At 32.8% G+C, this 14,162-nt stretch overlaps 1 protein-coding gene across 1 annotated transcript; it reads left to right on the forward strand.

Moving 5' to 3' along the window:
* Window positions 1-933: 933 nt before the first annotated feature.
* LOC126908910 (autophagy-related protein 16-like) lies at window positions 934-13,435 on the forward strand (the record flags this gene model as incomplete). The annotated part of the gene is given in 5 exon segments (XM_050691242.1): window positions 934-1,054; window positions 1,274-1,453; window positions 8,867-8,951; window positions 11,700-11,852; window positions 11,913-13,435. Coding segments are annotated over 5 exon segments (633 nt in total), but the record flags the coding sequence as incomplete, so codon positions are not given.
* Between the last annotated feature and the right edge of the window lie 727 nt (window positions 13,436-14,162).

Here is a 14,162-nt window from a genome sequence, read left to right on the forward strand (position 1 = left end):
CAATCCGCGTTCCCCTCGGCCGCACACCACCACCTGAATGACGACCTATGCGAAAGCGAATAAGTGTCGTCTCTATCCGCTTCTATTTTTTTTTTCCACGTCATTTCCGGTAAATTTTCCACCGCCAGCCGGACGTGTCGTTTTTTAAGAGAAACAAATCTAGCTGCGCTAACCGAAATTTGTTCGTGATTTCCGACACTTGTTGTTCGTCTGATATTTGTCAGTTTATTTTCATAACGCGTTGCGCACATCGTCTGCAATGAACGCGATTCACTAGAATTCACCTAGGCTCTGTAGCCTTAGCCTACAAAAGAAATTAAAGATATTTATAGCCGCTTGGAATGTTTCCATCGCATGATTCTTTAGGCCTATAGAAATGTGTTCATTAAAAAACGCCAATGGTGCTGTTTAGTTGTCATAGATATAAATAGACATTTTTTACTGTTTCGATATGTAGTATTAAACGCTAGATTTGTCATTATTAACATACCAGTTATATATAGACTACATGATATTTTCATAACAAACCGTTTTTATGAGCTTGTACTCGTTCGCTGGTCGGTCGGTTTTCGCCAACAGGGAAACTGATTTTAAATATTTTTTTAAGCGCCAACCGGCTTGCAAATTTAATGGAGTTTAACTTTTACAACGTCGGTTATTGTAACTATTGGAGTTGTCGCCTTATTATCCTCAAATAATTGAAAATGCGACAATTCTAAACACGAATGCGTACACAGTATGTGGTTGTCGTTTTCACTATTTCAAACTAGACTCAACCCCAATGTTACTTAGTCGAGTCCAGAATAAAATAGTGACCAATTTGTTATTTTCTTTGAACTCGGTGTGCTGTTTCAATGCTGATATTGGCGTCAGTTACTGTTTAATGAATGTAATAATAATAGCTAATAAGAGTTATCTTTTTAATTTGTACAGCATACGCTCACCGGACACTGCGCCAAAGTGATGGCCGCCAAGTTCATGGGCGAACCGAACAAAGTGGTAACCGGCAGCCACGACCGCACGTTGAAGATATATGATCTTCGCATCAGAGCGTGTGAGTATAATTTACAATGATGTTGTTCTAAAATGATCGGCTGTGTATAAGCTCACGACGTACAGGCGACCGCGGCGGTGTTCGCAGTCGTGTTGATTAATAACTGAACGGCTACTTTTTGGTGCCGGTCCAACACTGTTGTATACAAACGTTTACTTTTTAATATGTGTGTATCTTTGTACGTCAGATCATTAAAGGTGTTTCATTTAACATTCGCAGGCGTCGAGACCAAGTTTGCCGGGTCCAGCTGCAACGACCTGGTAACGTCCGAGACTATCGGCACGACCATCATCAGTGGCCATTTCGACAAGAGAATACGGTTCTGGGACACGAGGACCGAAACGCCGCATACGGATATCGAAGTCCAGGGACGGGTCACGTCTTTGGACTTATCCAGAGGTAAACGAGTTTTTCGTTATTGGCCCTAAGTCAAAACCGTCGTTAGCGCCCACCCCCGCACCCGCACGTCTCCATGTTATTTATTTGTTTGTTTGGCAAACCGTCTTGTTCGGTTTACACGATGAATCATTGGCAAATCGAGTACATAATAGAGACGCGCAATCGCATACAGTTCTCACGCTGACTTTACATTTAGACAATACCACTTGTATTATTTAACATTTGTTACTACTCCGAGTAATTAAAATAGTCGATGGCTTAAATTTGCCCACGGCATATAAGAACGGAATATAATGACGCGAAATTCATATTTTTCAACTCCGTTCGACTCGCGTGGCAAAGGCTTTATTTTAGACCAGACAATGAATAATGGTCGATAGTTTTTTTTTAATTTCCAGAGTTTTTCTTCTAAAGACAAACAAATCATAATGTTTCATTTGCTTAGATTGTGTGAATATCTATTCAGTCATTTTTAGGCCGTTTGTTCCAGATCCTGGGGCTTCGAATCTGTTCAAGGTAGGCGATACGGTGTTCCTGTGCTTAGTTAGTGTGTGGAGATATGACTATGCGAACTATTGTGTTTCGTAGGTCTAACTAACGAGTGTTACGATTAGACATTATGAAGTACTCCGAAAACGTTGTACGAGAGTGACAATGAAACATTAAGAAATCCTTGATGCGTATGAAATGTAGATGTTATAGTTGTAAATGTACTATTTAAAAAAGCTTTCTCGGACACAGACCAGCCTACCTTAAATACTGTTATTTTTGCCACTTGCACTGTATTATTCAGTGATTTCCGAATACATTAACAGGTCGTTTGCTTTACCAGTGATTATGATTTCAGAGTTGATGAATAAAATAATGTTGGTAATTCTATAAAATGTGTGTCTAGTATTAAAACGTATCTGTTGGGTAATAATACATAACTTAAATTTCTAAAAGTTCATGATAAATTGATAACTGAAACGGTTTTTAATTATTTAAAAGTAAAATTTACATAGAGTTTTTGAACTTTTAATTAGCTAATGCATTTCTGATGAAGATACCCGACAGAAACATTTTAAATTAATTATCAGACGTTTAAAATACAAGTAGGCAGCAACGATGTATGAATAAAACTTATTAAATATCATTTATTTTCTATTAGAAGTTGATATTTGAATTTATAGTCACTAAAACTAGTAATAATTATTCTCATTGAGCAATTATGATCATACCAAATTTTGTTCAATGATTCGAGTTGATGACCATAAATATTAAAAATCAAGACTTACGAAGAACTTGTTGGTTAATCAAAATATAAGTCTCATTGAATTTTTGTTAACTTCAAATAACCCGTGGATAATTATTTGGTGTATTATAGAGTGATTATAAAAAATAAAGACCTAAAGTTAAGCCGACTACGCATTAAAAAATGGTTTCGGCGTCGCTATGTTAATAGTTATATTTGTTAGAATAACGCCGGGCTTTCATACATTTAAAATAAATGTTTTTCAAAATTATTTATTGTTTAATTTTAATATTAATGACTACTAATTAGTTACTCGTGGGAAAATTTGCACATTTACGCATTTATCAGGCGGTTATTGTGCAAATAATATTATTTAAATATTATCATCAATTATTAAGGGCGAAATGTATACGTCATAAAAAATTTTAATTAGAACACTTTATGCTCTAAGATTTTCTACAGTCTCGATTATATTTCTTAGGGAAACTTCGCTATTGTTTTTTTAATCTAGATATTGTGTTCTGCGTATATTTTTATTTGGCGTGTAGAGTGAGCGAGGACGTTAACGATATTTTTATAATAAGCTCTTGATTGTATGTCGATATGCATAATTGAGTTGTTCTCCGTTGAAATATTATATTTTCTAATTAAATAAAAGAATAATTTAGTGAATTTTCTTGTTGATTTATCAAATGAATGCAAAGTTATTGAAAATAAATTAAATTTTCAAAGTATTCATGTTGATTTGTTTTGTAAAATACTACGGGAACTTGTTAATTATTTCTTATAAAAAGGTATAATTATTATAATGTATTATTTTATGGTATTAGATTTTGTTTAATTAACTCATTGTTAGATTATCCATAGTAAATCTATAAAATCAGTTTCTTTCATAATTAAATTTTTCTATAAAACAACGAAAAATATTATTGTTATTGGCAAAAATATTTCGTTTTTAACGGTATTCTTGTAAAGAAATCATTTATAATTAAATTTTTTTTTTTTTGACGAAAATTCTCGGCAAAATCATAATTATCTATCATTAAAAATTGATTGAAATTAATAGTTTTAATTAATTTTTCCGGATCTGATCATCTGGCTTGATCGTTTAACTTTAACTTGTTTAAAATTTGCATGTAATTATACATGCACTTTAATAGAATAGTTTTAGTGCGCCATAAAAATGTGAGTTTCGACTAAATTTCAATTTAATGATGGAAAAATGATCGAACGGCAAACCAGATTGTTGGCAAAAAACGTGATTTTTGATGCGCCGGACGTTTATATGATTGATGATTTTCCTAATAATATTAATAATAGTTTAATCCGACCGAGTAAACCTATTAATTATTGGCGCACGATTTTGTGTACACTGTAGAATTTCCGAACGTTTTTTGTGCGTCGAAAATAAATTCCATTTATTATGTTCTTTTTTTAACCGCGTCGACATTGTCGTCTGTAACTAGGACGCGTCTCGATGGATTGTCATTACCAGAGTTCGATTATCGTTTGGTGTATGCGATTTTTGTCATCTCTCGCATGAATAATTATTGTCGAACAGTTCACGGGCATAACGTAGTGCAATTAAATCGTACGAATACAAGTGGACTTGTGTAGTCTCCATAGAGCCGACTGGTCGCTCGGCATATTATTTCATGTTCTACAGACGACCTGAAACAGGTGCACAACTGTCTTGCACGCGCATAAAAGGGCGACACTTGACGCGTTCCCAACGCAACTTATTCTCGAGCCTCGCGCTTCTTCTTGTAATATTTAATCTCGTTGTTATTAACTATCAATGAAACTCTCTTTAGGCCGTTTTCAGTTAATTGTCGTGTTTTCACGGTGAAATTTTACTTGTGCCCGCACAAGTGGTTCCGGCGTTCGCTGGCGAAGACTCGAACGGTTTACTCGGTAAAAACATTGACCTCTGAAGGCCGAGTCACTGCGCAATGTCCATAATTACAATGCTCCAGTGGTGGACCTAGTAGAATGTTTATTATACGTGTCAGTGATTTCAGACTCTATTTGACAGGATCGGATGCAATGAGTTGGGCTCGTGAAAATTCCTCCGGTAGGTTGTTATTGTTCTATGAAATTACTGTTATGTTAATATTACGTATCCACAATGTCGTTGTCAACCGAAATTAATCCGTTTTATGTCTGCGTTCGAGTAGTTATTTGGGTCCTTATAATTACAGGCTGTGAACATAAACAACTTGGACATTTAATCATTAAGGTCAACGGACCTAGTAGTTGATTAACGTCAAACGTATCGCGTTTAGTTCAAACGATCGTAGGCAGTAGATTACTCCGGTCGAGTGTATTTATTTGGTACGTAAAACTGATTTAGTACGGACTTTATGGGACATCAAAGATCCCACTGTTTGATAGTGTGCCGTTCTGTAAGACCGTACGTTTTATTACTTACCGCGTATTTACAAAATGGCCATAGAACACGATCGAAGGAAGCCAATGCATTCGATTTCAATTATACAAAGCAGAAACTTATTTATAATGTCTCTCTCTCTTGGCCGTTTTCTCGAGGCTTATCAACCGCCGGGTATAATTTTTTTACTTTTGCCATTCGGATTTCCGCATTCGACTGAACATATGCGATTCCTACTTTCGATCACAGTCCACCTACTGCTTTTTATTTACAATCTATTGAAATAGGCCTTTGTCCTAGTGGGCTACTTATTATCATTGTAAATATGGTCGCACACGGCGCACGATTCACTACACTCATTAAATAACTCTTCGGTATTCCTTCGTCAACAGTGTCCGTTTCTCTCTGGCGCGATATACCCGTGCAAAAAACCACCGGTGTGTTTGAATGGAGATTGCGTCCGGTGTCGCCACGACCATAAAACTATGCTGGTCATTGCAATGCTGCTGTAGCCTAGTGCGAGGGTATAACTCACGGTTCGCGCTTTATAGGCGAGAAAAATAAAAAAAAAACCCAATGGAAATTATCATTATCTCCAATAACGCATCTGCACACGATCTCATCCAGCCTGTGGGACTTGTGCGATGGTTTCCCAGACGCACAACGCGTAGATGTCTGGCAAACGGTTGTAAAATTCGTATTCGCCTATTTTAATAACGCGTATTGCTCTGTTTGTGCAAAGGACACGTCATTTTCAAATTAAAATATGATTAACACTCATTGTAATGTATTGTGTTATGTGTGAGTTGATCATTTTAGCGAAAACTCCAAATCGTTCCGTGTAAGTGTAAGTGGATATCGCCTATCTTTCTTCGCATATTGCGTTTTTTACAACCGTTTAATTATTTTATCGTCGACAATTCTAAAAGTTCCTAAATACACTTTAGGCTGTTATTTTTGAAATCGAGATTGTCCCATTATAAAGGTCAAGTGTAGTAATTACTGAACTCGGAAAACCGTAGAAAAACCCAAAAACTATACACAGTTCATTAAAGCATAGGAAGCGTGGCGACATTGTTGTTTTCGGTTAATATTCCAGTGTAGAAATATTTTATATAAAAATTGTATTTATTCGGTTGGCGATTATTGAGATACATTTCTTAGTACACGAATAAAATGATAGTGACAATTATAAATTACTGCTACCTTTACAAACTTACTGATTATATTAATGCTGTCGTAATTGCATTCGTAGTCAATGAATATTATTTTCATCAAAACCGTTTTTATAAACGTATGCAATTCGTGTGCCAATTATAAAAATAAATTTCAAATAAGATGTGAATAGCTGAATTTGTATTTTTGAATTGGTGAGGATTTATAATTAAAAATCAAGAGAAATGTTTTCATTGAAGCGTTTTAATTGTGTATTTAAATAACTTCTACATTAAATTTGAATGTTATACATAAAACTATTCCGAGTTAATTAAAATAGTTGCCATAAAATTAACATTACATATCCCGCAAAACATTATAATCATAGTGTAGTTTCGATATTCAAATTGTGAATTCTTGCGAATGCAAATACTCTGCGGCATAAATAGTTTCATTGTTGTCGAAAAACTTAAGGGACGCGGTTTTAATTTATGTGCTGTTACTATTGTGCTATAAATCCAGAGCACTTATTTGTATTTCAAAAGTAATAAACAAACTAGTGCGGTAAGTGATTTGAATAAGACAATGAAAATCCACACGTAGTTTGACCATGATATTGGTCAGTTACCTATGTTCATTTCCGCGCTGAAAAAATACTCTAACAAAGAAAACGTCGAACAATTACTGTTCGAAATTTGTATTATTTTTTTGAAAAACGTTTTGAACAGACGTTTTTAGGAATTATTATACGAGAAGAGAAAAATTGAAACCTAAACACCGTACCGGATGATCGAAACGTGTGTTTATGTCCGTTAATTAGAGGCACTTGAGACGTGAAAACAAATATTACTTTGACCGTTATGAGTAATTACAGAACGTATGAATCAAAAAACTGCGTTCTGCGACCAATATCGGTTGCAAACGTTATTATTTGTCTTGACCAAAGCAAATAAGTACTTGACGGAGCAATAGATTTGCGAAATTCCATCGAGAAGATGAAAATAATATGTGTGCCCGTTAAACTTATGTATTGCACGTGTATTATTAAATTCATATAAGAAGATCGTTTAATGATCATCGATAGCACACAGGTTAGGCTGCTTATGTACCACCCGCTGTGCAGTGCGAATATTATACGATGTTCACGTGGACTTTTCTAAATTGGATAAAAAATAAACACGCATAACCATGTTAAGTATTTGTATTTGCTGCAGTTTTTCAATTAAAATTGTTTTACAATTGCAATCAGTTCATTCCTTTCGTCGGAACTGCGTTTCCCCTCCCCTCCCCCCGTCAAGGAAACCAAACAATACGTTCTGCTTTGGATTTCAACAACCGTCCCACGATTTTCAACGAAACACGCGAGTTCACTTTCTGCCGGTGCATTACCTAAAAAACTCTTCTTATGCTAATACGGAAATTCAAACTAATCAAATTGAATTTACTCGAATGCGAGAAAAAAACTCGTTCTACATTCATATTGCAACAAAATATGGGTCGTGTATTGTACACTCATCGAGGTGTTTTGCATTTTATGTGAATAAAATAATCATACCTAAATAAACATGTTTACCGAATAACGATGAAATTATACTGTAACTATTACACCGAAAGGCCAAGTGGGTACGATGGCCAGTAAATGCCAAATTCCGTGAATTTAATCTAGTAGTATTCAGCATTTAAACAGTCGGTTATTTTACATTTTTTGTGAAACGCCGCGCCGTGTCTAGTTTGTATTCGAATAACTAAATAATAATAAATATTTTCTCCGAAAGACAAGCGTGTACTCATTAACAATCGTACCTAATGAACCGCTCAAAAATATTAATATTATCGTGATTATTTTAACAGTGAGGTCACCCTCCTGTTAACTAATCGATTAATAGTAATCAAATAAATTATTTATTACTGCATTTGAATATCTTCTTTGTCCCGCACGAGATGAATTACACTAATTAATCACTGAAATTTGTATTCTATGTTTAATTACTTGGCCGTTTAGAAAATATAAATGATTTTCAATTAAATTAAACTAAAAGCCGTGTCCTGACGTCGTTTCTCAATCTTGCGCGGTATATTCTTTGTCAGATTAAAAGTAATGTTAATTATAATAATGCGAAAACTTCCCACGTGATGATTAATACACGAAATTTGTTATCCGAGCTGACATTAAATTATGTTGTTCGAAATGTAGACAGACCAAAATACTTTCTTGGTATTTTATGGCGAATCAAATTTTTCATTCTTAAACGGATTAGAATTTAATTAAGACGTTTACGTGTAGTATTATCATCCAGCAGGTATTTATAGCGTTCCAATAGTGTTTCATAATGAAACAAATAAATCACAACAGACGAATGAATAAACTCAATGAGTACTAACAAATGTTTTAGGGGATGCATAGTTGTTAAACAAAATCAATTACCGGGCCGCGTTTATTTGAACACTCTACACCGCCGACTAGTGTGTTCGAACAACAAAGTGTTGATATTGTTATGCGTTGATGTTTTTTTTGTTAATAGTTAAAGAACACCTCGTAGAACTATAGTTTTTATTATTAGACACGTGTATACAAACACATGATATATTAGCTATATATTAATTATTAACTATTAATTTAATTTCTATGTTTCAGATTGTAACTACCTATTGAGTTGCGTACGAGATGATACCTTGCGGCTTATCGACCTCAGGACAAACAAAATAATCAACACATTCGAGCAAGTCATTTATTTATATTGTTATTACTACTATAAAAATATAAATTTTTATTTATTACTCGGGTCAACCGCGGACTCGGAAGCTTTGCTCTTGCATATCACAATACTCTGTAGTATTGACATATATTGCTGTCGTTTCCCATGGTTTTTTATATATTTATTTATTTTTGTTGCAAAACAAATTTAACGTTCTATTTACAACTTTACTTTAACTCGAGGGCGACCAAAACGGAGTTTTACTTAGAAATTATCCCCAAAAGTTTATTTTTCGTTTTGTTTTAAGTTTTTTTTGGTTATTGAATGCTTGAAACATGAAACAAGCGGTGAATAATTTTAGTATAATAAAANTGGTTATTGAATGCTTTAAACATGAAAAAAGCGGTGAATAATTTTAGTATAATAAAAGTTTCGTTTTTCTTTATTTCTACTCATGCTGAAAGGTTTCAAGTAACAATTCACATATTCTGTGAATTTAATTTTTCTGAATTAGAAATATATACAGTTTTTTTTTTTTGATTATTTGCTACTTAAAAGTCACCGTAAAGTACATTTTCCGTTAAACGGAATAAATTTATCTAAATTTCATTTAAGTAAATTGTATTTGCTTACATCAAAGAGACAAAATTCTGAGAAATACAATTGTTTCAAAACTTTTATTTTTTAGTGCGAACACAACAGCCAATCATTCTTTGTAGATTTTTCCCAACGTTTTCGTTAAACAAACAAATCATTTTTGTATTCATAAATAATTTTACTTGAGTATTAGAATTGATGTGGATTTTCTCATTGACAAATTGATGTTTAAAAATTCATTATTTTTTGACGAGTAAAAAGGGAAATATTTCTCTATAAATAGGACTTATTAAAAAAAGTAGTCATGTTTTTCTATATATATATCATAAGATTCATGAGTCAATAAAAAGAAATAGAATTTTAAAAAATCATGTATAAACAAAGTTAAATCAATGATTTATTTAGAAATAAATAAAAAGAGAAAAACATTTTAACATAAAATTTTATGATTACTTTTAAGTATTTTTTCACAAGTTATAAAGTGATGAAAAAAATACAAGATCTCAAAAATTGTTTTTATTTAAGTAAAGTTCATCCATGGAGTATTCATAGCTCCTTCTAAATGCATCACTATATAAACTTTGATTACTTTTCTTGAACTTATCAACAAAAAGTTAAGTAAAAAATTATCAAAAACCTAACATAAAATTATTTTATGATAGGTTTAAATATGTATCATCCAAAAATATTAATTTTTAACTAGGTCTATTGGCTACTTGTATAATTTCTTTTTATATTTGATCAAATGCCGAATAGTGTTTATTTTACTCCAAAAACGTTACTTTTTAATTTGTACGTTTTAGATAATCGTAACATTTAAGTTTATCTAGTCACGTCTTTTCAAATGCTGATCTAGTTATAGAAAAAATGTTTAGGATAGGTTAATAAATTGGTCTCGGATCTTAAATTTTTTAAGATATATTGTTTTATTCTTGTCTTAAATGTTTAAAAAGTTTTCTTCTTGTCCGAGTCATCAATTTCGAGACTTTCAATAAATCTTAATTTATTATCGTTTGAACTTTATCCGTTTTTTGTAGTTAACACGTGACCCGACTGTAGACGACAGGTATAATAAATAACTGTTAAAGGCGCTAAAACGATTTTTTGAATTACTAGTTGAAATAAATCTATGAAATTAAAATGAAAAATAAATCTGGACAACTACATTCTTCTTGTTTTTAATAGAATATGTTCAGTTATTTGGAGTGAATGATATTACTTGTATTTTTTAAGTCAACCTTGGCGTAAAATTCATTTGAAATGTCTTCCCCTTCTCGTTTGTAAACTGTACTCGTTATATATACTTTTTGTCGAGAATTGAGAGCATCTAATTTTTTCACCCTCAAACTGTTCCGCTAATCGTTCACTTTACTTAAGAGTGAAGGCGTCGATGTTAATGTATGAAAAAAAGTAAACATTTGACTGGCAAATTGCTCTTAGGAGTTAATGGATATTTTTTGATGATGAGGAAACAGCCACCCGGAAAATAATAATAGACTGTTTTCGTGTCTTGCGTCTGGTGGAAAAACGTTAATAATCAAAATGAGAACGTGCGCTCACCAGGACAAATTCTGGATATCAATTTCAGTCGACCTCGAGAATATATAATTATCTTACTAGTCCATTATTTTTTGCAATTGTCGTTTTTGTTAGTACAACCTCTACACAACGATTTTGATTGCGATTCTCAACTCACGGCGAATACGCATGAGAAGTATCCACAGATTCGCATAATCTATTTTATTATACACGTCCTGCTAAAGTTTAATAGCCGGCAATGTCCTCGTGTAGGGACACGTTTGTTTTTAGCTCTAATTAACGAGCTCGTAAAAAACCGAAACGCTCACTTAAAGTCCGTTAATGGCGTATTGGTGGTACTCACCGCACCTTACAAGCTATGCGGTTGGGTTTTATTGCCCCCCTGTATACACAGGAAGTAAATGTTACGGCTTTAGAATCCGAGTTTTTATAACACTGCTCTGCTGCTGTATAACTCTTGATCACATCCTGTAGTTGAATTTTAAGAGTCTGATAGTTGTTATGAGGTTTTATAAAACGCCAAGATTCTTTTCATCATTTGTTAATTAACAAGTCAAAAAAGTTAATTACCCGTTTCAGAGTTGTCTTTATATTTTTTCTTTTCAATTTTAATTTTAATTATGCTAATATGTTTAGAGTTGATGGATTCAAGGTGGGCTGTGACTGGACGAGGGCCGTATTCAATTTGGAGTATGACCACGTAGCTGTTGGATCGTCCGACGGTTCAGTATTCATTTGGAATGTGACAAAACCAGGAAGACCTTTGGTCGTTTTGAGAAACGAACATAGGTAATTATTTGGTGATGATAATAATTATGAAAAACCTTTTTGTATTTGTTTGCTTTGCAGTTCGCCAGTAACGGCTGTCTCTTGGCATCAATTTACCAACCACGTTGCCAGTGTGGACAGATCTAGAAGAGCCGTTGTATGGGCTGATGTATAAGCTGCCGTGGACACGCGTCAAATGCTTTTTTACGCTTGACAACAAAATTGTTTTATTTTATTTTTCTAATTTTAAGCTATTTTTTTATGATAACTTAGTAAAGTGTAAATTTTTTATTTTACTTTGATTAATACATTTTAATAATTGTCAGCTATGCGTACATCATATAATGATATATAAATTATATTTTTTTAAAGATATTCAAAACACGTTAATAGTTTTATATTATAAACGTTTTCAATAAATATGTTCCAGTTTTTTTACGTATGACTACTGTGTCTCCCCGTACCTGCTATAATATTAAGTGCGCCATCTGTGTGAACAATTCAATGAATGATCATTTGCCTGCAGATAGCGATTGAAGTCTTTAGTCGGCGGCCGTGATATACACCACCCTCTTGCTCTTGCAAAACGTATCTGGCAGTTTTTTTATTACAAAGCTGATAAGTATTAATATTTATGTGACTTATATCATTTTCTTTCAACTGCCAAGTTAAATTGTGATATAAAGGAACAGCTCTTTTAGGAATCTAAATCGAATTATACTATCAAACATTCAAAGATGTTTTCAAAGTTACTGACAAGTTTTCCGGTAAGAAATTACGTTTGAGATAATCTTATGGTGTACTGTTGGAAAAGTTCATAAGTACATAAGTTGTTCCTTACATTATAATAGTTTCTCAAGTCTAAAATGAAATTATATCAACAGTAAATAATTATTCCTCATTATTTCATACGAAATATATTACCGAATATTTATCATCTTTTGATTCTCGGATATTTAACCTTAAAATTTTTCAAGAGCATTGTTCACCAAATACTTTAGTGACAGTCAAAACCTTTACAGTTGTAGAGTTCAAATTCATTGAACACAACTTAAAGCCTGTTAAAAATTTAAATACTCTTAAAAGGTACAAACAAAACGTTCTTTGTTAGATTTAATTTGTTACAACGAAACATCAACTCCCCGGTGACATGTCAAAAACTTAAAAGATATCCTTTTCCATGCGGAAAAATGCCAACTACTTTACAACGAAGATAAATATAGTGTAGCAACTGCACTTCGCGGCACGGTGAAAGAGCAATTACCACTTTCCACAACAAATTGTTAAGAAAAATACGTTTATAAAGACTGGGTAACAAAAAAGTACTTTAAGTTAAAAACAAACAAAATTTTCGTATTCGAAAGTTACTGATCAAGAAAAATAGCTTTACGAACCATGTCAACATATTTAAGGAGCCTAGTATAGGCATTTTGTTATACATATATGAATTGAATTCCGTTGAAATTACACCCTTCGATATTCAAACTGAACTATTTCCCGTTATTTTTATTCCATTATCATTTTAAGTGTCGTTGAAACAAATAGGTATTCTTTATGATTTTCAAATGTTTTGGCAAAAATAGTGTATTATGAGTGACTGAAGTACAATTATAGTCTGTAAGTATGCTAAAAATCATGCTATTTGCAATTATTGAGATAAAAGTGTAAAAAAATAAGATTGTTGGCCAGATGAAACTTTAGCGTTCACTCTAATCATTTTTAAGGGCAGGATTATTTTTTTAAATAGATGAAAATTCAGAACTTTACTATTCAAACTTTATATGACGTGCAATCAATCATACAATCGTTAAAATAAAATTAACATTGCTGTACGAGAGGAAGATTATAGTGCACAAATCATACCTAAATAAATAAATCATACTTTAAATAAATTAAAGTAAAATCTAGGTCAACTGGACTAAAAAAATTCCCACGTGTACTACCCACACAATAATTAGCTTCATTTATATTTATGAAAAAATTAATCGATTTTGAACTAAAAGGATTCACAAAAATGACATTTTTATATTTTGAACAGCAACTATAATGTTAATTATTTCTGTTTGATATAAGTTCACAGTTTTTTATTTTCGTCTTATGGTTTATGGGACAGACAAAAGTGAATCGTGGAAGAATAAAGATTCGTATGATCTTAGCACATAATGTAAACAGTACCGGTTAAGATCAATAATTGCTCTTGGACGTTTGAGTTGAAATTATTTCAGATTAAAAGATCAGCTACATCCCTCGACGACATAATTATTTGAACGCCACGACAGCGTGTTACACATCTATCTACGAACTCATGTTTACCACGTACTCTATGCCCGC

Source organism: Daktulosphaira vitifoliae, unplaced genomic scaffold (genome assembly GCF_025091365.1).
Source record: "Daktulosphaira vitifoliae isolate Bord-2020 unplaced genomic scaffold, ASM2509136v1 Scaffold_38, whole genome shotgun sequence".
Classification (NCBI taxonomy): Eukaryota; Metazoa; Arthropoda; class Insecta; order Hemiptera; family Phylloxeridae; genus Daktulosphaira; species Daktulosphaira vitifoliae.